The 24,377-nt window shown below is 41.7% G+C and overlaps 1 protein-coding gene across 3 annotated transcripts in view; it reads right to left on the bottom strand.

Moving 5' to 3' along the window:
- Positions 1 to 1,965: 1,965 nt before the first annotated feature.
- The window catches only part of LOC133570952 (monocarboxylate transporter 2-like), a 33,370-nt gene continuing 10,958 nt past the window's right edge, over positions 1,966 to 24,377 (bottom strand). For all 3 annotated transcript variants that reach the window (XM_061923820.2, XM_061923818.2, XM_061923819.2), the window contains 3 exons: positions 10,697 to 10,840; positions 8,252 to 9,061; positions 1,966 to 3,659 (listed from right to left, as the gene is read on the bottom strand). In XM_061923820.2, coding sequence (XP_061779804.2) covers positions 3,382 to 3,659; positions 8,252 to 9,061; positions 10,697 to 10,840 — 1,232 coding nt within the window. In that variant the 3' untranslated portion in view covers positions 1,966 to 3,381. The remainder of the gene's footprint in view (positions 3,660 to 8,251; positions 9,062 to 10,696; positions 10,841 to 24,377) is intronic.

Raw genomic sequence — 24,377 nt, forward strand, 5'->3', positions numbered from 1 at the left:
ACTTCTTTGTCACGTGTTGCTGGCATCAAATTCTAAAATTAATGATTATTTGCAAAAAAAAAATGTTTATCAGTTTGAACATCAAATATGTTCTTTGTAGCATATTCAACTGAATATGGGTTGAAAATGATTTGCAAATCATTGTATTCCGTTTATATTTACGTCTAACACAATTTTCCAACTCATATGGAAACGGTGTTTGTAAAATATTCAGTGTTTTATCGTTCATAGTTGTAAATCCCACATTCTTTATTTTCATGTACATTCTGGGTGTGTCATTCAGTAAAAAAAAATTAAAAATTCCATTACGTTTTTTAAGTCTATCATAACGTTTTCAGCATTCAATCAGACATTATTGTGAGGTTTTGTGTTAGTGTTCCCAAAAATAGATATACCGGCTCCCTGAGACATTTTGTTTTCTAAATTTGGCCCCCTTTAGTCTAAATAATTGCCCAGGCCTGGTATAGCATGTTTCTCACTTCCAGGGCAAGTCGGTGACATTATTTAACACGTGTAGAATTTTTTTTAGTTTTCAGTAGTTTGTTTGGCAAATGTTTAAAGTGTGCCGAAAGATGACACGTGCATGGGTTCGGAGCCTCGGGAGACAGCAAAATAGAGCACAAGCATATGTTTCGACGTATTTAACCTAAGCACCACTTTAGTCCATAATTGTAGACAGAAAGTTATTCACGTGTAACTGAGCCTAGAACTACAATGGAGTTCATATTTTTCTGTTTTAATGGAATGTGTCCGTGTAACGCATCTCCCTACCGGTTGAGGTATTTAAGCAGTGCTAGCCAATGAGCTTAACGCCGCATGGTGTCAACTCATTGTCGGTGTGAAAGTTACACAACTTCCTGCCGCACAGCTGCATTATTTAACGTTCATTACATCAGCATTATCCAGTTCCTCCAGGATTTTTTTTGTGATTGTTGCGGCAGAAAATGCCCTGAATTTGCAGGGGCTTACTCAGAAAGTTCGGATTAAAGTTGTGATGTTTTGAGGCGGGATCTCATACGGGGGTGGATGAGATCCGCCCGGAGTTCCTTAAGGCTCTGGATACTGTGGGGCTGTCTTGGTTGACAAGACTCTGCAGCATCGCGTGGACATGCGGGGCGGTACCTCTGGATTGGAAGACCGGGGTGGTGGTTCCTCTCTTTAAGAAGGGGATCCAGGGGGTGTGTTCCAACTATCGTGGGATCACACTCCTCAGCCTTCCCGGTAAGGTTTATTCAGGTGTACTGGAGAGGAGGCTACGCCGGATAGTCGAACCTCGGATTCAAGAGTAACAGTGTGCTTTTCGTCCTGGTCGTGGAACTGTGGACCAGCTCTATACTCTCGGCAGGGTCCTTGAGGGTGCATGGGAGTTTGCCCAACCAGTCTACATGTGCTTTGTGGACTTGGAGAAAGCATTCGATCATGTCCCTCGGGAAGTCCTGTGGAGAGTGCTCAGAGAGTATGGGGTATCGGACTGTCTGATTGTGGCGGTCCGCTCCCTGTACAATCAGTGTCAGAGCTTGGTCCGCATTGCCAGCAGTAAGTCGGACACGTTTCCAGTGAGGGTTGGACTCCGCCAAGACTGCCCTTTGTCACTGGTTCTGTTCATAACTTTCATGGACAGAATTTCTAGGCGCAGTCAAGGCGTCGAGGGGATCCAGTTTGGTGGCTGCAGGATTAGGTCTCTGCTTTTTGCAGATGATGTGGGCCTGATGGCTTCTTCTGGCTAGGATCTTCAGCTCTCACTGGATCGGTTCGCAGCATTGCAAAATCCTGGAGGAACTAAATCTGATTTAATACGAATAATGTTACATTTCAAAATGAGTAAGAACTCAAGCATAATTGATATGATTGTTTTAACCTATCAGGTACATTTTAGCAATGCCATCAAAGATAGTGAAAGTGAAAATATAAGTTAAAAAAAATAATTTAAAAAAATCTGAATACTTTTTTTGTATGTGTCCACTGGTCTGTGAAGTTAATTTTGGGTTGAAAATTAATTTTCTGTCTGATTGACATCCTTGTTAACGTTTTATTTGCTAAATTTCAGCTATTCCCAAAATACAAGGCAGAATGTGAATTACCTCATTAAGTGGATTGCGCTGCATGTGCCTGTTTCTCAAAGCCTTCCCCAAAAGCCTGTCTTATGTGTTTAATGAAAACGTGTCCCATTAATATTCTTGCTGACCAGAAAACGAACTGCAGAGAAACGTCACAAGGTGAAGCAACCAGTGAAGTGGACACACGTGTAGCTGACTCAAAAGAGCCATGCCAGCCATGAACCTCACTGCACGACTGTACCGTATTTTCCGGACTATAAATAAGTCGCACCCACAGATTTTATAAGAAAAAAATATTTTCCATATATTAGCCGCAGATATACCTTGTGAAATAAGTTATTTATTTACACTGTTTCCAAACGGTGTCCGTAACACGGCAACAGCTGATCAAACAAAACAGAAGTCATCGTCAACTAAACAGACTTAATACGTAAGTCCACGGGGACGTTTTGGTGATTTACGAAACGGAAACAATACATAAAGAAAGCCATTGTAAGTTAATAATACTAACATAGACACTTGTAAACGTGTTAGTATATTAGCTAATGCTAATGACGCTAACTTTATACATTACGATAGTACGTACAAATATGCAAACACTCCTACAGACATCACACATCAGACGGTTTAGTAAGTAAGTAAGAATTGTTTTAGTTATACTGTAAAACTTACAAATGTTGCTTGGAGTGATGAATGAAGAATCCATTTGAGTAGATACGCTTAGGACGGCTAGACGGCACTTGTACTTCCGGTTAAAAGCTCGGTCTTTGTTTTGTTTTTTTAACTATTTGCATTATGGTCGTCAGCGAGGAAAAATCCATAAATTAGCCGCACCACGTTATAAGCCGCAGGGTTCAAAGCGTAGAAAAACGTAGCGGCTTATAGTCCGGAATTTACGGTATTTGTTTTTAACTAAAATATTGAGTAAGGTTAATTGGTAAGATAACTACAGTAGGGAAGGGATTCATATGGCCCCATTCCTGGGTGGATCTTGCATGTGAGGAAAAGGGGGGGGTTACTCATTTTGCAATGCAGTCTGCTGAAAATGATGGAAAGCTCCACTATGCATAGCAACTGACTCTGTGGTTAGAGTTGGACTTGCCACAAAACATATTTCAATATATTTAACACTTTACTGCCATCTGGCGGCAAAAGTGGCCAAATTTGTCAAAATTAATGTGTAAGGCAAACAGTGACGAAAGGGGCCATATGTATCCCCTTCTTACTGTAGGATTTTCAAATAATTAATTAGTTATAAAATGCAACTTCACATGTACAGCTCAAGTAGACAAAATATGAAAATAAAAATTAAATAGGTAGTACTTCACTCGGAACTCGCGAGCTCTCCTTGGGGGTCACTGCCAGTTTCATTTCCAGGCACAGTGGACTCTTTTGCAAAAAAATTGTGATTGAGTGTGTTTTGCATTTCTGCCTGGTCCTGGTCTTTAGGGTTTTTGGGGTTCAGTTGTCTCCTCCTCTGTTTTTCAAGCATATGATAGTTGTAAAAGTTCATGACAAAGAGGAAGAGGCCACCCGTCACAATCACGGCGCCACACATCAAGAAGAGGTACTTGTAGTCGTCAAATTTGTCCACAAGGAAACCTGCATTGAGACAGAAGCCACACATTTGACCTCATGCTTTGCCATAATAAAATTGCTTTTGAAAAGGCACAACACGCATGACACGGTATCTACCTGAATGAATTCATGAGTGTATGTGTGTGAGTGAGAAGGTGTCCTAACGGGGGCCAAATTGAGAGGCACCGTGTTGGAAAATGACCACGGCCCATTACACCCCTCATGGTTCCCCCTGCGTCCCTCAGAAGGCAATTTGGACAGCTGCTACCAAAACGAATCAAAAGAGAGGCCCATTCTCAGAGCCACAGATACCAAAGCCAAGTCTACAGCAAAGTGACAAATGTGCTTTGGATCATTTAAGCCTTCAGGTTTCCAGGACCGCCTCACCCCCAGACACGGATCAATTGTCAGGTGTTTATCTCTTCCACTTTCAGTGTGTATGGTCATCTATTTCTCTGTTCGGCTCTCCAAATTGCATTCTCTCATTCATCGTATTTGATCAATGACAGAAAGCATCTATTTCTGTGATGAGGACCACATCCAAAATTAAAAAACATATTTCAAAAGTATAAAGTCAGTTTCTGTGGCATTGTTTAACGTCCTCTCAGCAGTTAACGTGTCAGCGTGAATGAAACAATCGAATAAATCCAGGGTATACTGATGCGCCAATTTCTCAAAATCGCGTGGGAGCATGCAAATAGTCCGAGGTGCAAAAAAAAGATAGCAGACCACTCCTCCAGAAAACTCTCCCATGCCAGGTTTGTATGTTTTAGCACATTATTCCAAAAGCCAGCATCCTTGTGGACAGTGGACTTTTGTGTTTTTCCTAACAGGGAATTTTTTTTCATTCAGTACGCCAAAACTCATCGTTTATCTTGGTGTTCCACTCTAAATCATCAAACATAATAACGTCACCTATGACACACCCATACACAAATGCACATTTATGCTATACAGGGTACGATGCAAAATTCAGATTTTTTGTTAAATCTGATCTTTTTACGTAGTTCTTCACGTTACCAAAGCGTTCAGACTGCCGTAGCATCGGATACATATCTCAGGTACATATATTTAGAAAACATGGCTCATGAACTTAAGTATATACTTCTAATTTCTGGCATAAAAGAAACTCTCTTTCTCCTGAAAACATAAAAAACATATCTGCATGCTATTATTCTTACATGAAATATTGTATGCCATGCAGGACTCGGGCGAATCAAAGCCTATTAGATCGCTGTACGGGCAAGCATAGAAAATATAGGATAAAAAAAACAAAAAAACATTGCAACCATTGTAAGATTCTCTCTAAATTTAACATACTCAAGATTTGATCATGTGGTTATTTCTCATATTCTTCTGGTGCACAAAATAATCTTCAATCCCCCCCCCCCCATTGAAAAACTGTGATGCTGTGCTCTAAGTCCAAAACTATGGCTCTAATGTCTGCATCCAGGGGGGATTGTAAGACCCCCCCCAGATTTTTAATATGACATACAGTACTAGCATGGCTTGTTTGGCAATGGAAAGCTATAATATTTTACCTGTGTAGTATTGTAGTGTTTTAGTAGAGCTTTTAAATGTATGCATTAATTTACTATTAGTATAAATTACAGGTTTTGAGCATGTGTCTTATAAATTGTATATTGTTTTCAAAGTATGTGTTTTTTTGTACATGCATTGTATACTTGGGTATTTTATGAATTGTGGGCCTCTTGGAACAGGCAGCATATGCATTTTATAATTTAATAGTTGTATAAGTCTCCTTTTGAATACCGGGGATTTGTGAGAGGAGGTGTCTAGTTATGTTAGGGCTTACGTGCGATGTGCTTTTTGAATATGTTGCTGTTTATTATTGTACTCTTTTTCTATGCGACTAGGTGTAGTTTAATGAGTCGTCCTTTTATTGTTTTGGTGGTTGTGTTATTTGTTTCCTCCCATGTGTGTTGTATGATTAATTAGCTTTTAGCTAAATTTGGTGTGTCATCGATTCCCTGTAAAAATGTGTCGTCCACACTGTCCATAAAGTAAAAAACAATAATAATATTAAACAAAATATTATTCATATCCACATATGAAAGATGCCTGGCTAAGACTTGAAAATATCGGAATTGTACGGTTTACATTGACATGAAAAAAATTGAATACATGTCACTTATGGGTAGAACATAAAACAGTGATAGAATGGTCTCTAAAGAGAACTGTTATGATGGTTGTTTCTACTCTAAAAATGGGCACCTTGCATCTGATTGATAGCAGTCATCTGGTGGATAAACACAAATGACCATCACCCTCATTAAGACAGGCTTTGATTAGCAACGCATTAATGGGGTCCATCTGGCGTATTCACCTATTGTTTTAAATGTAGTCACAGTTTAATTATGGCACAGGTACAATAACCACAATGACAGGAGTTTGAACGGAACACCATTAAACACCCAAAGCAAGAAGCTAATTACATACGCCTCACTTTCATCTAATTGGACTCACCCAAAGGTTTGGGGGGTAGAGTAACAAGCGGAGTACTGTACTTAGAGGAGACGTAATGATTGTGCCCTCTGGAGGAGTATGCTAGATGTGCAGGGAGGCACTTATTTACCCTATTAAATGAGCGCCTCAGAACAGGGTCGCACCAGACAAACTGGGGGCCTATAAATTTCCACCTCATTAAAACTCAGGTTCAGGCACAGTAAGTTTGTCAGTGTTGCTGGCATGCACAGCTAATTAAGCTGTGCAGCGTCAGTGTTTCTTCAGTGCCTTTGTTTTTTAACACACTGCAGTCCTCTCTGAATGATCTTTGAAGCGGACATATAAATTGACACACCAGGCATCAATTATTAAGAAGCGTCACAGGGGAAAAGTTCGGTTATTTTCTTCATTTGAATACCGCTTCTGTGATCCCATGCTAACATGCACCGTATTGTAGGGTGGCCAGGAAGGCTAATAACAAATGCAAACGCCACAACACAACAACGATTGCAGCAGTGATGTGCGGGCCTCACCTGCCATCATGGAAAGAAAAAAAATGTAAAAAGAAAAAAAAAGTATTAAATTGTTATATGTATTCAGTGATTATACTATAAAGTTATTTTCCATTTAACTTCACCAGTTTTAGATTATTTTTATTCAAAATCGCTGAATTTTCACATTTGCCGTTCAAATACTGAGAAGAGACGGTGCGGTGATCAGCAGCCAGTTGAGGCACGTCACTCAGTGCCTCAACATGGATTGCGCAATGACTCGGCTAACTGCTGGCCTGCTGTGCAGTGAGACCGTATTGCTATATGAATTATATTATACATTTCCATAGTTTAGTTAGCTGAGGTATTTAATGTACAGTGTATTTTGTCAACAACTGTATGTGTGTAACATATTTCTTGTGCTGAGCAATCATAAAACTGCTGCGAAGACGCACTGGCTGATGCTCGCAGTAATCCCGCCTCCTGGTGCCGGTTAATGCACCCCCCGACGGGAGCGCCACGCCAACCAAAACCACACCCAAACCCTCCACGTGCAAGACCGAATCCACCCAAAAAAACTTAACAAGAAGCCAAAAAGTGCAAAAACAACAATGCTCGCGCCGGAGGAGCCGTACGTGAACGACTGCAGGGACACAACATTAGGTACACCTGCAGACTGCAGCACGGATTTCATATTTCATTCATTCACAACTCCTCCAACACGAACACCACTGTTCCCGCACTTATAAGTAAAGGTAAGACCATAATAACCTTTTTTTAATTAAATGTGCTTTTTTGTGTGCTACAGTTTGTATGTGTAAAGTTAAAGTTAAGTTAAAGTAGCAATGATTGTCACACACACACTAGGTGTGGTGAAATTTGTCCTCTGCATTCGACCCATCCCCTTGATCACCCCCTGGGAGGTGAGGGGAGCAGTGGGCAGCAGCGGCGCCGCACCCGGGAATCATTTTTGGTGATTTAACCCCCAATTCCAACCCTTGATGCTGAGTGCCAAGCAGGGAAGAATGCTGGTATGAGCTTTTAAACATAACCCGTTAACTGCTGCCAATCAAATGGTGAATAAGATACTCTTTAGGGTTCATATGTTTGTAAATCTGACTGTGATGAAGTCAGTGCCTCACCAGTCATGAACCTCACCGCACGTCACTGGATTGCAGATGGTACAAAACAACATCAGCCATAAAAATGTTTAGTCACAAGACGGGTTGCAAACGGCGTAACACAGCAACTTTACGCCACAACACAACATAAATGTCTCAATACAACAACATTTAGCGACATCGAAAGTGACGGACACAACGGAAGTGACAGCGTTTTCAATTTAAATGGGCCCACTACCTGTTGCTAACTTCTAACGCAGTATTTGAAACCAACAAGGTGGCTTTTGAGATTTGCCTGGTTAACTTTTTTTAACCTGTGCAGTAGGCCAATGAAATGAACAGGCTAATAACCTACATGGATACATTATGATAACAAGGGAACATGTTTTGCTTCAATAGATAGTTGCTAGAGTGCTGAATCTCAAAGTGCTGACAAAATGTATGCAATAAGGGTATTGGGTATATGACAAACAAGTCAACAAGGCAGTTCTACAATATGTTATCATGTATGTGAGTGGAAATGTATATACATTTTTACCTGCAGTAGGAGGTCCCAGCAGCATAGGGAAGCACTCAATGATGGTGACCAGTCCAACAGCACTGGGGAAGCGCTCATTTCCCATTAGATCCATTAGGCACTCAAATATAAGGGCAAAAACCATGCCAAAACCCACACCAAAAAATACAGCGTACACCACCAAGAAAGTGTAGCTTTTGATCAGTGGGCATAGCAAATGGCACGTGCCGTTGAACACCATGGCAAAGCTGAAGAAGTACTGTACTCTAGGTCTTATCCACTTGCTGTTGGCAATTAGGCCGGTGCCAGGCCGAACAAACATGTCCACAAAACCCATAATAGAGAGCAGATATGCTGCGGAGTATTGGTCTACACCCTGACTAACAGCATAGGCTGACAGGAACACAATGGGAGCATAGGCACCAAAAATAAACAATATGTTCCCAATAAGGTAAATTACAAAGCCTCTATCTTTAAAGAAGGACAAATCCAAGAATTTTTTGGCACGACTGCCACAGCTTTGTTTCGATTGTTTGGTGTTGGAGTTATCCGACTGCTCCTTGGACTTCTGCAGTGCAGGAGAGGATAGGCATGAGCCAACAGGTCTCATCAAGGCCCCAGCTACGCAACAGTTGAGCATCAGAGCCCCAAGGATAAGAAGACTTCCTCTCCACCCAAACTTGTCCAGCAGGTATTGATTAAGAGGCGCCAGGAAGCAGAGAAACACGGGACTCCCAGCCATTGCAAGTCCATTGGCTAAAGGACGCTTGGCCAGAAAATACTTGCTGATGATGGTGAGAGATGCATTTAGGTTTAAGGCAAGCCCGCAGCCTGAGTGGAGACACATGAAAAGAGAGGAGAGTCAGTCACTTTCTTGTGGATAGTCACTCTGTTTCACCCATCCTGCATGACTTTGATCAGTAGATGAAAAAAATGTACAACGCCTCAATACACTACCTAATAAGGATGCAACAATTGGGTGTAGGAAAAGGTGTTCCTCTGGTGCTCTACAGTTTAAGGATCCAAGTGAAACTCATGAGGAAAAGCCTGAAACACGCCTTTATTAGTGCGTGGCTAGTCTAATAAAAACATGCCTACGCGTTTCAGCCTAAAAAGGCCTTTCCACCTCAGACTGCCCAAAGGTAGGAGTACCAAGCTTGTGGCATCGTATTTATAAAGACTTTTTGATTGATTGATTGAAACTTTTATTAGTAGCTTGCAGAGTACAGTACATATTCCGTACAATTGACCACTAAATGGGAACACCCGAATAAGTTTTTCAACCTGTTTAAGTCGGGGTCCACGTAAATCAATTCATGGTAATTCATGACTTGAGGCTGTAATTGCTGCTAAAGGTGCATCAACAAAGTATTGAGCAAACTGTGAATACGTACGTGCATGTAATTTCTCAATTTATTTATTTTTTTAAATACATTTGCAAACATTTCTAAAAATAAAAAAAATCACAATGTCAATTTTGTCCTTTTGAGGACAAAATGTAATTATTTCATTTTGGAAAAAGGCTGTAACATGACAAAATGCAGAAAAAGTGAACCGCTATGAACACTTTCTGGAAGCCATGTAGATTAGTAGCTAGAGCTCCAGCTAACCAAAGCAGCGTAGTTGGGCGCACAACTGATGGATTTCCAAATTATGGATAGTTACTGTGATAGATTACATTATGAAAACTAATATCACATTATTTAAGATTCTCAAATGTCATGCTTTACATAAAAGCTTTAATGTATACTGTATATATTTTAGCTGTTGTCATGCAGTATTTTTGATATCAATGTTAATATCACTGTTACGGGATATTTTTTCAGGGTAGAATATGGGATTTGTCTATTGAATTTGGTTTTCCTTTGGTGTGTACTAAGTTTTTATCATTAAAGCATTAAGCATGCAAAGACAAGAATATCATGTAACTTGCTAGTGAGCATAAATAAGACTTATCCCACAGTTCTGCGTATGTGGTATGGATGCTCATTGTACTGTATGACTCAATGTATGCTACTTAAAAGTTCCTTATTGAGTCAGGGTGTGAGAACAGGACACATATGCCCCCTGGTACCACCCAGGACCAATTGCTGAGCTTATTAATCCTTATAAAGTTGTCCTTGGTAGGGTAATGAGCCACTAAAGGTGGCAGGGAGCCCCCATGTGACAGCTGTGATAAGAGCATAAGAGGGAAAACAGTGGACCACTTTATGCCATGCTCTCTGGGACCCATTTGTTTTTTTTTCTCATTTACTGTCCTGATTCTCCTCCTCTTTAGGTGCAATAACTGCCCTCGTGAAGCTGGGCACACTAATGCCTCTGATGAACAAAAAGCCACCGAGACGGCCGCTAAACACCAAATGGGTCAAACAAGTGCTAATGAGTGGTTTAACAACACGGTCATCATAAAACTCCTAAGTACGTTTACGGCCGGTGAACAAGAACAAGAAAACTGTAGTACTGTACCAGCAATGACTCCAATGAATAAGTAAAGGTAAATGATGGAGTTCCCAAAGGAAGCAGCAACCATGGAGACCCCGCACATAAGGCCCCCCAGTATCACTATTGGTCGACTTCCGTAGCGATTGACCAACACACTGCTCACTGGTCCTGTAAAAATAGGAGACATCAGAGTTGGAGATCTTCAGTTTAGACATGCAAATATCATATTTGATCATTTGAGCAATTACAGTATCTCACAGAAGTGAGTAACCGTTCACAATTATGTATACATATTATCATATATTTTCATGGGTCACTTCCAAAGAAATATGGATATATTTTGAACAGTTACAGCTTGTAGAGATTTACAGATCTACTATCCAATTACTGGTAGCCAATTATTATTGTCTAAAGGCAAGTCAAGTTTATTTATAGAGCACAAGGCAATTCTAAGTGCTTTACAGTTGCCAACAAATTAGAAGAAGGTAAACAAAACCATTAGTAAGAATACAATCATCATTAAAATAATCAATAATCAGTACAATTAAAATCAAACAGTAGATAAAATATGTTATGTTGTCATATGCTTGTTAAATAAAAGTATTTTTTAGTCTGGATTTGAACATTTCCAAAGTTGAGGCCTCTCCCAGATCTTCGGGAAGATTGTTCCAGATTTTAGAAGCATAAAACTGAAACACAGCCTCACCAGGTTTCATCCTGACCCTGGGCACCAGCAGGTGACCACACCCTGAAGTTCTCAGAGGTCGAGATGGTTCATATGGTTCTAACATGTCAGAGGTGTACTTTGGTTCAAGACCATGGAAAGACATGTACACAAGCAGAGCTGTTTTAAAAGTGTGTTATCTGAGAAACAGAAAGCCAGCGAGTGGAGCCTAAAGCCTGATTGGAAAGTATCAAACTCATTGTTAGACAGGAGAAAGTCACTAAGATGCTGGTGTACAACTTTTCTACAGTGCAAAAAAAAATGTGGACAGTTTACAGTAAAATACCGGCAGCTGTGGTTGCCAGGAAATCGCCGTGATAAATACAGTTATGATGTATTGGACATTACGGAATGCTGATGTTGAATCCGTTATTTTACAGTTAACTATTTTTGCTTACAGTAAATTACTATGAAAAAACAAATACATTGTTAACTTATAGAATTTACAGTAAAATACTGGCAGCTGTGGTTGCCAGGAATTCACAGTAAAACACATTTTTGTTGCCAATTGGCCTATCCTCGGTGCATGTCTTTGGAGGAAGCCGGAGTACCCAGAAAGACCCCTAAACCGGGAATCAAAGCCACTCGTGAGACACGAGCGTGAACCACCGTTCCACTGTGCTGGCCTTTCACCAATACGAGTATCTGCAAAAAGTCTGTTTCCGAGACATGTGAGCGGGACGTGAGGATTATAATTTTAAAGTACTTGTACAAGCTTTCACTGGACAACTCACAACATGGCAATCCACAAGATGTTTCTACAAGTGAGGTATTACAAATTAGCCTTATATATTCCTTATATATACATTTTTGAGTATTTGCATGCTTGTGACATTACAGTATTTGGCAATGCATTGTACAAATGTTCATTATTTTTACAGTAAAGACATGTTCTCTACATATTAAAACCATAGTAATTAAGGTTATCTACTGTTTGTTGGTTTGCATGAATCCACTGCATTTACTATTGTGATTAACTATTTTTGATTTTACCGTGTTTTGCTGTTGCTATTTAACAATATTTAACTTGCTGTAGTTTTTACCGTCATTTTTTACAATGGACGACTTTTGATATGGACTGATAGTTCAGTACTGCGGTATCAAAACTACTATACTGTAGAAGGGGCTTCATGACAATTTGAATGCCTTTGGAAATGTTCCAGTCTGAAGTGAGATGTTAACTTGATGAGCAAATTGTGGTCACAAATTGCTTAGTACAGACTTTTTAATCTAATGGGTAACTTATCTAGACTCAGACTGTGGATGATCTTTTCAACTGTTTGTAAAGGGCTAGCGTGAAATGTGCTAGTATTAGTTGTCCAGCTGGCTGCAGAGTAGCTATTTGTTTCATAGGAATTATTGCTTTTTTAATACCGTACACTTTATTATGAGATGATCATTGCACTTAATGTCGAAATTAGTTCTAAAGGAACAGAGACTAGTTGTTAATCTGTTTACTGTAGCAAAAAACCGATACAAACTACTCAGTCAGGGAGGCCGAGCCGATTTTCATTTGCAGTAAAATTTTGCTAAAATTGAATAGTACACGTCAACAAACAGCTGGACAAGGCTTTAAGTTGTTATTTTTTAGGAAATGTCGCACCAGTAATGTTTTATGCGACGCTAATGGCCGTCTGAAGGAGCACTGGTTATTACTACTAACTTACTCTCTACTTGTCACTTTTTAATGTTTAAAACTAAACACTAACATAATATGTGTATGTATTGTACACTAATATAATATCTGAATATATTGCATCTGTTGATGTATTTTTGTTGTAGTTATACAAATAAATATGGGCACAAAACTGAAAATAATACAGCTCTCCAAAAAGTGCACTTCTGCTGCTATTGGAACATACTAACTACACACACTATGACACTAAGAACACCACAGTCATCAATCAACAATTCTTCCCCGCTTACATGAGAGCAAAGCCTGGCAATAATTGCATATTGCCTGTTCTGCCCTCACTATACGTGTTGAGGTTATACAGCTTGGCAGACAGCTAACAAACAATCCAAAGCAGATTAATCCATTTAGGCTCTTTATTATTGTTGATCTTGCTTTGCCTTTTCCTATCTTTACTTTTGTCTTGCACTGGACTGTTATTTTTTATTTTTTTTAACTGAAATACACACAATGACAAATGTATAAGCTGTGTGATTCAATTAACATACAGAAATGTAATACACAATATGTAAATATTAGCTTCACATAAATATACAGTACTATCATCAAACAAATACTTCTGAGTGTTGAAACTATTTCGAATGTGGAAATATACGACTGGCAGCCATTTTAAGTCCTCAAAACATCCATTGAAACAGTGCACAAAAATTGTTTTTCAATAAACATCTTAGTATCAAACTTAACCACTTTCCACCTTAATATTGAGTTACATAAACAAGTTAAACAGTTTACTTACAGACTTATATTTTCCAAGGCTTGTAAGAGCTAACACAACTTGTCTACTTCTCAATTGTCTCAACCCGGAAGTGCACAAACTAATGACGCATAGTATTTTCATATCGCCACAAGGTGTCAGTAAGAGTCTACAATCAAATGGGCATAACATTGCAGGTCCCACAGGGCATTTCCTGTACGTGGGAAGGGATTCATTCCCAGGGATTCGAATAAAGAACCAACTCTTTTTCTTTACTATAGTGGCCTCGATAACAGGAACCGGTTCTCAAAAAGGGATTCGAGTAGATGGAATCGGTTTTTTTTCTTATCTAACAACCGGGAGAACCGATTTCGAACATCATCCCTAACAGTAAGCAATCGTTTTGTTATGTTTGTAGTTTTTATTTCATGCTTAGCACTTAACAATACTGCTACATGATGCGTAGTGTTTCACTAAAGCTGGATTTGTTTAGCAGAGCTTCTAAACCTTGTAGCTTACCCTCATTATAGTCAGGATCAGAAATATAAGGTTTAGGACCATCATTTCCCTTGAAGTAATCGTTTTTTTGCACCTACAAAGTCTGCATGATTTGCATTGTTGTTGATAGGGAAGGGATCTTTGGTTCCTAGCGCGACGTCACGCGACCACGTGACTGGCTTCCTCATTATCTCTCAAAATGGCTCGGGAATCTCTGTGAGATTGATACTATTTTGATCATACCTATTTATTCGCAAACTTTGGGAGTCTTTCAGTGTCATACATCAGATATATATGATAATAGCTTCAATACAGAGGCAACTTGTTTTTCCACTCTACTGGTACTTTAACTTTTCCTTGCAAATCTCATAATGAACTTGGTACTTGGACTTGCGCCATTTCTGTTCAGCTCTGTGGCACTCCCTTTCCTGTGCCCAGACCGAGTCTTGTTGTTTGTAGCGTCATGGTCTGGTGCTGCATAAATGTGGACGTCACTGGGGAGATATGGTTCATTGAGAAAACATCAATTCCGACACACCCTGTGAAATTCTGAAACGAAGCGTGATCCACTCTCTTCAGAAAATGGGCATGACAGTTTTTCAATATAACGGGCCTAAACACACCTCAAAGTTAACATCGGCCTTGTTGAGGAAGCTGAAGGTAGCCAAGTACCGGTGTGCCGGTTAATTACATGCCAAAGAAAATCAAGGCAGTGCTAGATAACGGTGCTCACATAACTTACTTACTTTACTTAGGCCTTTAAATTCCCTAAGGAACATAGGTCATTGATGAAACTCCTCCATCCCCTTCGGTCTTGTGCCCTCCGCTCCAGTTGTTGCCATGACAGCCCTTGCGCCTTCATCTCCTGCTCTGTGGTTCTTCTCCAGGTGGCTTTAGGCCTTCCTCTCTTCCTCTTGCCTTGCGGGTTCCATGTTAGAGCATGTTTCGTGATTAATCTATTGTGTCTACGCAGTGTGTGACCAATACAGTTCCATTTCCTTCTCCTGATTTGTGTTACTATTGTGTCTTGTCTAGTGAGGTCCCACAGGTTGGCATTGGAGATGGTGTTAGGCCAGTAGATATCAAGAAGGCGATGGAGGCAGCGGTTGAAGAATGTCTGTATTTTGTTTAATATGTTGGCGGTGATCTTCCAGGTTTCTGAACAGTAGAGTAAGGTGGATTTGACGTTTGAGAGGAAGATTTGCAGTTTGGTCTTGAGTGATTTGTTTTTTGCTTTCCAGATTTTATTTAAGATAATGAATGTGGTCCTTGCTTTTCCAATTCTGGCACTGACATCCTCCTCCGTTCCTCCGTCCACAGTAATAATGCTTCCTAGGTATGTAAAGGTGGCAACCTTGTCTAACTGGTTAGGATCCATGTTTATTGGGGAGTTGTTCTTGTTGATACGCATTAACTCAGTTTTTGATGTGTTGATTCTGAGTCCAAGCGAAGCAGCTGTTGTTTCCAGGTGCTCACATAACATAGCCACTTATTTTGGAGATGTTCACTCTGAGGTGTACTCACTTTTTTTTGCCAACTAGACAATAATGGCTGTGTTTTCTTTTTTTTTTAAGAAGACAGTAAATGTATACCTCTTAAAATACAAACTGACTGTTCTGTTATAATCAAGTTAATTTGTTATAGTACTGGTGCTTGAGAAAATACAATGAAATGGTTGCTGTTAGACATATTCATATGTATTTCTGTAAGTAAAAGCACCATTTCCATTTTAAATCAAGCTATTTTAAATACAAACACCCATCTATGTATTTACAGGGTTGACTCGCCGCTTGTGGGGATCAAACACATGGATCACCCTGCTGATTGAGCCTTTTGTCACTGTAGTACATCTCCCACTCTCCCACCATTTCCACAGTCATCGTAAGTTAATCATTTGGACTTCTTGAGTCAAAGGTTTTGAGAAAAGGCTTCCATCTCTCTCCCATGGGGGGGGCGGTCGGTGAGACCCCAGTTTGTGAAACCTTCTGCTGATGTATTTGCGCTGTCTCTTTCTACCATTTGGTGACATTGCCGTAGCCTTGCAAGGACAATATGATAAAGCCATGTGCCTGAGCTTCAGCTGAGGCAAATATTTCACCAGTCTGGCCTCTTTGAATGAAGTTCAGGTAAAGAACATACCTTGTTGTGATTTAACCTCGAAAACAGTGCGCTGTAGTCATCAAAACCAATAACTTTATGGTGCCTTTAATTTTGAACAACAAGCATTGAAGCACAAATATGCTACCTGTCTTTTGTCAAAGATGTGACCAGCAATTTAGTCAGTCATCACCACAATGTGAGGACTTTGCTACTTATCACAATGATTGCTTTTAGAGTAGGATTAAAATAGATTGAACTTACTGTAGGTCGAATAACAGTCACTATGAGTAGTGAACGTGACTAGATCAGGTGAGTAAGCTATGCTAACAACATTTAGAAGAATCCCCCTTGTGTAAAGCAATTCAAATTGTGCAGTCAGTCATGTGAAGTCATTTATCAATTAGACATGCCCTGAAGAGCTTTCAATGGTTTGCTTTGTGGTTAACTGTCAATTCCCATGTACTTTAACAGTGTTCCCTCGATTATCGCGGGAGTTACATTCCAGACCCAATATCATCTGCATTTCAAGTCTTTAGAATCACTCTCCAAAGCTTTTATGCACACTTAGAAACATCCTATGCTTTTAAAACTTGTCAGACAATTTTAACATGAAAACCTTAAGTACCGTATTTTCCGGACCATATGGCGCATCGGATTATAAGGCGCACTGCCGACGAATGGTCTATTTGCAATAATTTTTCATGTATAAGGAGCACCGGATTATAGGGCGCATTAAAGGAGTCATATTATTTATTTTTTTCTAAACTGAAAACACTTCCTTGTGGTCTACATAACATGTAATGGTGGTTCTTTGGTCAAAATGTTGCATAGATTATGTTTTACAGATCATCTTCAAGCCGCGTGGCTCACCCTCGACAGCGTCTTTTCCCCGTCATCTTTGTTGTAGCGTTGTAGTGTGCAAGGACGGGAGTGGAAGAAGTGTCAAAAGATGGAGCTAACTGTTTTAATGACATTCAGACTTCATTTAAATCAATAACAGAGCAGCATCTTCTCATCCGGAAACAACAACAAGGCCGTAAATGTGTGTTGTGAAAAACCGTCCGACCGGAACTCTCATAAACTACATTTTCTTGGGTGAATAATGTAAACCCACTACACCGGTATGTTTTAGCGCTTTCATGGCGAGTTTACTGACAGATATAAGTAAGAACTTTACACAACTTTTAAATTAGAAATGGCTACAGCGAAGGATGAATGTCCCATAACAAGAAGATAGAGAAAAATAAGAAGCTTATCGACTAAATACAGATCAGCCGGTACCAGAAGGTAATAAAAGTTTCTTTTGCATAATATTGCGAAACAAAACACCAGATAATATGTCTTACCTTATACACACACACCATAATAATACTTGTATGTTTAATGCGCCGACAATCCATCAAGGGGTGCGGCTTCACAGCTTACCAAAGTCGTACTAAAACATTTTGATAGATTTCTATATTTTCAATGGAACATATAAAATGTTGGTGTGGTTTACTTGAGTCATATTGCCATCATATTGCAGTCTACACAATCTCCCATGTTTGACTGCATCTACTGGTCACACTTATCATTACACCATGTACCAAACAAAATTGCTCCGAGGTCGGTAAGCAAAACCAAAATTATTCCGTACATAAGGCGCACCAGGTTGTAAGGCGCACTGTCGAGTTTTGAGGAAAAAAAAATATTTTAAGTGTGCCTTATAGTCCGGAAAATACGGTACTCAAATCTCAATGTACTCAATAGTACTTAAAAATCCTGGATGCACTAAGACCGCAGTAAGTGAACTGCAAAGTGGCGAGGAAACATGTTTACTAGGAGTGTAAGGGTACAAAATAGTCAATGTTTGGTACGTACGTCAGTATCAAGTAGGGCTGCACGATCATGGCCAAAATACAGGCATGTGAGCATCCTTTGGGGAAAAAAAGGGAAAACTGACTAGAAAAAAAAAGAGGAACATTTCTATCAGCTAGAAGTGCTGCCAAGCAAGCCTTAAAATAAAATTTTGAAAATCAAGACATTTCCTGCAATTGGGTGCCTTTTTACACTATATTTTACCTTTAGATGTATTCTCATCTACCAACCTATTTTGGCTGTCTTTTTGACACTTGCATGTCCCATGTAATATACCACATATTTGTTTTGTTTTTTAAGTGGATACTTTACTAACATTATTGGGACGGCGTGGTGAAGTTGGTAGAGTGGCTGTGCCAGCAATCGGAGTGTTGCTGGTTACTGGGGTTCATTCCCCACCTTCTACCATCCTAGTCACGTCCGTTGTGTCCTTGGACAAGACACTTCACCCCTTGCTCCTGATGGCTGCTGGTTAGCGCCTTGCATGGCAGCTCCTGCCATCAGTGTGTGAATGTGTGTGTGAATGGGTGAATGTGGTATTACTGTCAAAGCGCTTTGAGTACCGGTACCTTGAAGGTAGAAAAGCGCTATACAAGTATAGCCCATTTATCATTTATTATTATTGAAAATGCAATGTACAATTATATAACATGCATGCAAATAACAATTATATAACATGCATGCAAATAACTCAGAAAACGCTTACCACCTCTATCCTGTAGCCACGCCCCTTCGGGGAATATTAATCCAGGGTTGTGACCTTCGTCACACCAAAAATATACCTTTCTGCTGGCTATTAATGAATGCTCTCAAACTACAACTCGTTCAAAGCTAACAATGTTTAGATTGTAATCATCCAAATATGATATGCAGCAAAGTATTAAAGCTATCAACGTTGTGGTTCGGAGAGCGAGCTATCGTGATGATGCTAACTAGCCTCCTGGTCGTCTCCCTGTCCTGCAATTCAGTGTGGCGTTTAGGCAAAAGGAAGAGTGTGTACCTGCTGCTGAGGCAAGCGTTCAACAAATTTTGTTTGGATCCTATTTTTTGATGTTTCATTAAAAAAACGCGGAAGTGATTTTTTGACGCAAAAATGTATATACATGAATATGTTCAAGTTAATTAAAGGTACTTATAAAAGCAATGCAGCCTTGCTACTCAGTGGCCTAGTGGTTAGAGTGTCCGCCCTGAGATCGGTAGGTTGTGAGTTCAAATCCCGGCCGAGTCATACCAAAGACTATAAAAAAATGGGACCCATTACCTCCCTGCTTGGCACTCAGCATCAAGGGTTGGAATTGGGGGTTAAATCACCAAAAATGATTCCCGGGCGCAGCCACCGCTGCTGCCCACTGCTCCCCTCACCTCCCAGGGGGTGATCAAGGGTGATGGGTCAAATGCAGAGAATAATCTCGCCACACCTAGTGTGTGTGTGACAATCATTGGTACTTTAACTTTAACTTTAACTTTAAAGTGAACAAAACAAAAATCTCATTTGCGACTTACTCCAGTTTAAAAGTACCAAGAGAGTGGAAAAACCAGATGACTTTATATGCTTGATTGTGTTTCACTGTATCCATTAAACCATATCCAATTATATTCATAATCCGCAAAGTATGTGAAAATACCGTCTAAACATCACAAAATGCCACAAATTCAGTCAGCCATTTTGAATATTCCGCTTCGAACAACTTCGGTAATTTCCGTATATGTCAAGACTTGGTCCTGGGAGTTTGCTTTTCCGGGATGCAGCGGAAAGTTGGCACGGGCGAGACGGGAACCAAGGTACATGATTTATTTATTAAAAAAAGATCAAACAAAAAGCGCGCACAATGGCGGAGAATAAGCTATGAAAGACTATAGCAAAAAAGTACAAATGAAAAGCACGCACAGTGGCGGAAACTATGAACAATTAAACAAAACATTAACTGTGGCTTGATAAACAAAAACTTACTTGGCATGGAACCGGCATGAAAAAGGAGCAGCAAGGATCATAAGGGTGTACAGAAGCATATATGGGGTGCGAGGTCGTCAGGCCGAACAACATAACTTAAATACTTATGGACATGATTAACAACAGGTGCGTGACTCAAAACAGGTGCGTGACATGACAGGTGAAACTAATGGGTAACTATGGTGACAAAACAAAACTGCACAAAAAGTCCAAAAATAAAGACTGATCACACAGACATGACAGAGCCCCTCCCTTAAGGACAGATACCAGATGTCAAAAAAAAAACCAAAGATCAATAGTCATGGGAGGGCGGGAGGGGGACATGGCGGTGGGTCGTCAGCCCAAGTGGCCCCGAATCCACCGAGGCAAAGTCAAGTGGCGGCGGCGAGTGGAACGCCGCTGCAGCAGGCGAGGCGGGCGCCCAGGGATTGGCCACATTCGTGGCCGACTGGGAGGTGGGCGCACTTGGCGTGGCGGACGACCAGGTAGCGGCCATATCCGTGGCCGACGAGGAGACAGGCGCGTCGTCAACTTGGCAGGCGTGGCAGCTCGGCGTGGCAAGTCAGGCGGCGAAGCTCGGCGTGGCGCATCCGGCGGCGAAGCTCGGCGTGGGTCTTGGTCTTGGTCTAGGCGTGGGTCTGGGTCTTGGTCTTGGTTTTGGTCTTGGCATGGCGGGTCTTGGTCTTGGCATGGCGGGTCTTGGTCTCGGCATGGCGGGTCTTGGTCTTGGTCTTGGCATGACGGGTCTTGGTCTTGGTCTTGGCATGGCGGGTCTTGGTCTTGGCATGGCGGGTCTTGGTCTTGGTCTTGGCATGGCGGGTCTTGGTCTTGGTCTTGGCATGGCGGGTCTTGGTCTTGGTCTTGGCATGGCGGGTCTTGGTCTTGGTCTTGGCATGGCGTGTCTTGGTCTTGGCATGGTGTGTCTTGGTCTTGGTGTGGGTCTTGGTCTTGGTGTGGGTCTTGGTCTTGGTGTGGGTCTTGGTCTTGGTCTTGGTGTGGGTCTTGGTCTTGGTCTTGGCATGGCGGGTCTTGGTCTTGGTCTTGGCATGGCGGGTCTTGGTCTTGGCTTTGGCATGGCGGGTCTTGGTCTTGGCGTGGAGGGTCTTGGTCTTGGACTTGTGGAGCTGGTACCGGAGCTTGGCGTCGTGGAGCTGGTACCGGAGCTTGGCGTCGTGGAGCTGGTACCGGAGCTTGGCGTCGTGGAGCTGGTACCGGAGCTTGGCGTCGTGGAGCTGGTACCAGAGCTTGGCGTCGTGGAGCTGGTACCGGAGCTTGGCGTCGTGGAGCTGGTACCGGAGCTTGGCGTAGGTGGAGGTGGTCTGGCTGGGGGTTGCGGCTTGGCAGGTCGGAAGACTGGTGAGGGCGGTCGTGCTGGAGGCTGTGGCTTGACGGGTCGGTAGACTGGTGAGGGCGGTCGTGCTGGAGGCTGTGGCTTGACAGGTCGGTAGACTGGTGGTGGCGGCCGTGAAGGAGGCTGTGGCTTGGCATGGTGATGCCGAGCCACCCCACCAACACAGCTCCCGACCCCAGCCCCCCCCTCAAGGGGCGGATACCAGACGCGCTCCCTGCGGTCTGGAACTCTCTGTAGGGGTGGGCGGGGGAGGGCAGAAATTTCCCCTTTATTTTGGCCACAATATTTTTCTTTATCCCCCACCTGGGGTTGTGTGGGTGGAAAAAAAGAAAAACATTGTGACGGGGGCGGGACTTTAGTCTTGGGGGGCGGGGCATGAGTCTTGGGGGGCGGGGCATGAAATTGGGATGGCTGTGACTGACTAGACCTGATTTCTAAAAACATGTTTTGATAATGTTTTATCAAAGACATGGCATTAGAGTTTTTAGCTGGAGGCGGGTGATTTAAAGAAAAAGTATTGAAACAAAAATCCTGGTCTGTGATGTCATCATGGGGAAGCCGGGCAGACTGCTGCTTGCTTCCGCCCGGAGGGGGCGGGGCTTGTGGGAGTGGCGTGTCCTGCTGGCTCGAGGAAGTTTTTCCCCGTCTTGGCGACGTTTCCGGGACGGGAGCGACGCGCCGATCGGCACCAGCTTGCCTTCATTCCCCCACATCATCCCCCTGCGCTCCCTGGGGGAAAAGCGCAGCGTCTCTGCCTCCATGGCGCGCAGCACCTCCCAAGAAGCTTCGTCCTGAATGTCCAACTCGGCCAACTTAGGTGCGGAAAAGTGGGTCTGCTGACGACCTACTGTCAAGACTTGGTCCTGGGAGTTTGCTTTTCCGGGATGCAGCGGAAAGTTGGCACGGGCGAGACGGGAACCAAGGTACATGATTTATTTATTAAAAAAAGATCAAACAAAAAGCGCGCACAATGGCGGAGAATAAGCTATGAAACCAAAAGACTATAGCAAAAAAGTACAAATGAAAAGCACGCACAGTGGCGGAAACTATGAACAATTAAACAAAACATTAACTGTGGCTTGATAAACAAAAACTTACTTGGCGTGGAACCGGCATGAAAAAGGAGCAGCAAGGATCATAAGGGTGTGCAGAAGCATATATGGGGTGCGAGGTCGTCAGGCCGAACAACAGAAAATGAATTAACTTAAATACTTATGGACATGATTAACAACAGGTGCGTGACTCAAAACAGGTGCGTGACATGACAGGTGAAACTAATGGGTAACTATGGTGACAAAACAAAACTGCACAAAAAGTCCAAAAATAAAGCCTTATCACACAGACATGACAGTATATTGACGTCACTAGAATAACACTTCTGCACTCTGACCATAGTATCAGATCAGTCATACTGGAAATACGCAAAAAGAGAGATGTGATGTCTATCAGTCACAATCCATATGTAAGACATTAACACATTTGTTTTTCCTAAGTCGTAAATAAAAAAATACATAAAATCTGCTAACAATGTAGTCAATATGGGCTCTCTATTTCGCCCACGAAACCCTCTAAATAACCATCCGAAACCCACCAATAATACTCTACATACATATCGTGACCAAATATTAGCGATGTTATTATAAGCGCTTACGCAGAAGAACTAATTCTTAGCGGCGGATTGATAACACACAGCTCAGTAGCCATCTGCTGCTTTTACTTTGAGCTGGCTGCGATGTCTTGCTGCTTCCGCATCTTCGCTTCTCGACTCGTCAGTTATTCTAGATTATAAATCATGCCTCTCATCTGAATATTAGGAGGATTTAGCCTTGAACCTAGAAGTTGTTCATCTGTGATGTTCAATTCATACTCAGAGATGGAAACAAACACACACAACCAAAGACAGTGTCTGCGGGGAGACTTTTCCTTGTTAACCCTTTGTGTGCAGCTCCCATAAAGTCTGCATGATTTGTATTGATGTTAGTGATGAAGGGATCTGTGGTCCTTACCTCTACGTCAAACTATGACATGACTGGCTTCCTCATTATCTCTCAAAATGGCTCGGAATTCTCCATGAGCTTGATACTATTTTGATCTTGTCTATTTAGTCACAAACTTTCTAAGTTTTTAAGTGTCATAAATCACAAAATGATAATAGTGTCAATATAGAGGCAAGTTGTTTTTCCACTCTACTGGTACTTTAAAGGCCTACTGAAACCCACTACTACCGACCACGCAGTCTGATAGTTTATATATCAATGATGAAATCTTAACTTTGCAACACATGCCAATACGGCCGGGTTAACTTATAAAGTGCAATTTTAAATTTCCTGCGAAACTTCCGGTTGAAAAAGTCTAGGTATGATGACGTTTGCGCATGACGTCAGTAGTTGAATCAGACATTTTGGAATAGGTCGGTCGCCAGCTTAAATCGTCTTTTTTCATCGCTAAATTCCACAGTATTCTGGACATCTGTGTTGGTGAATCTTTTGCAATTTGTTTAATGAACAATGGAGACTGCAAAGAAGAAACCTGTAGGTGCGATCGGTGTATTAGCGTCTGGCTACAGCAACACAACCAGGAGGACTTTGACTTGGATAGCAGACGCGCTATCCGACGCTAGCCGCCGACCGCATCGATGACCGGGTGAAGTCCTTCGTCGCGCCGTCGATCGCTGGAACGCAGGTGAGCACTGGTGTTGATGAGCAGATGAGGGTTGGCGTAGGTGGAGAGCTAATGTTATTAGCATAGCTCTATCGAGGTCCCGTAGCTAAGTAAGCTTCAATGGCGTCGTTAGCAACAGCATTGCTAGGCTTCGTCAGGCGGTACATCATTAACCG

The sequence above is a fragment of the Nerophis lumbriciformis genome, linkage group LG28, assembly GCF_033978685.3.
Source record: "Nerophis lumbriciformis linkage group LG28, RoL_Nlum_v2.1, whole genome shotgun sequence".
Taxonomy (NCBI): Eukaryota; Metazoa; Chordata; class Actinopteri; order Syngnathiformes; family Syngnathidae; genus Nerophis; species Nerophis lumbriciformis.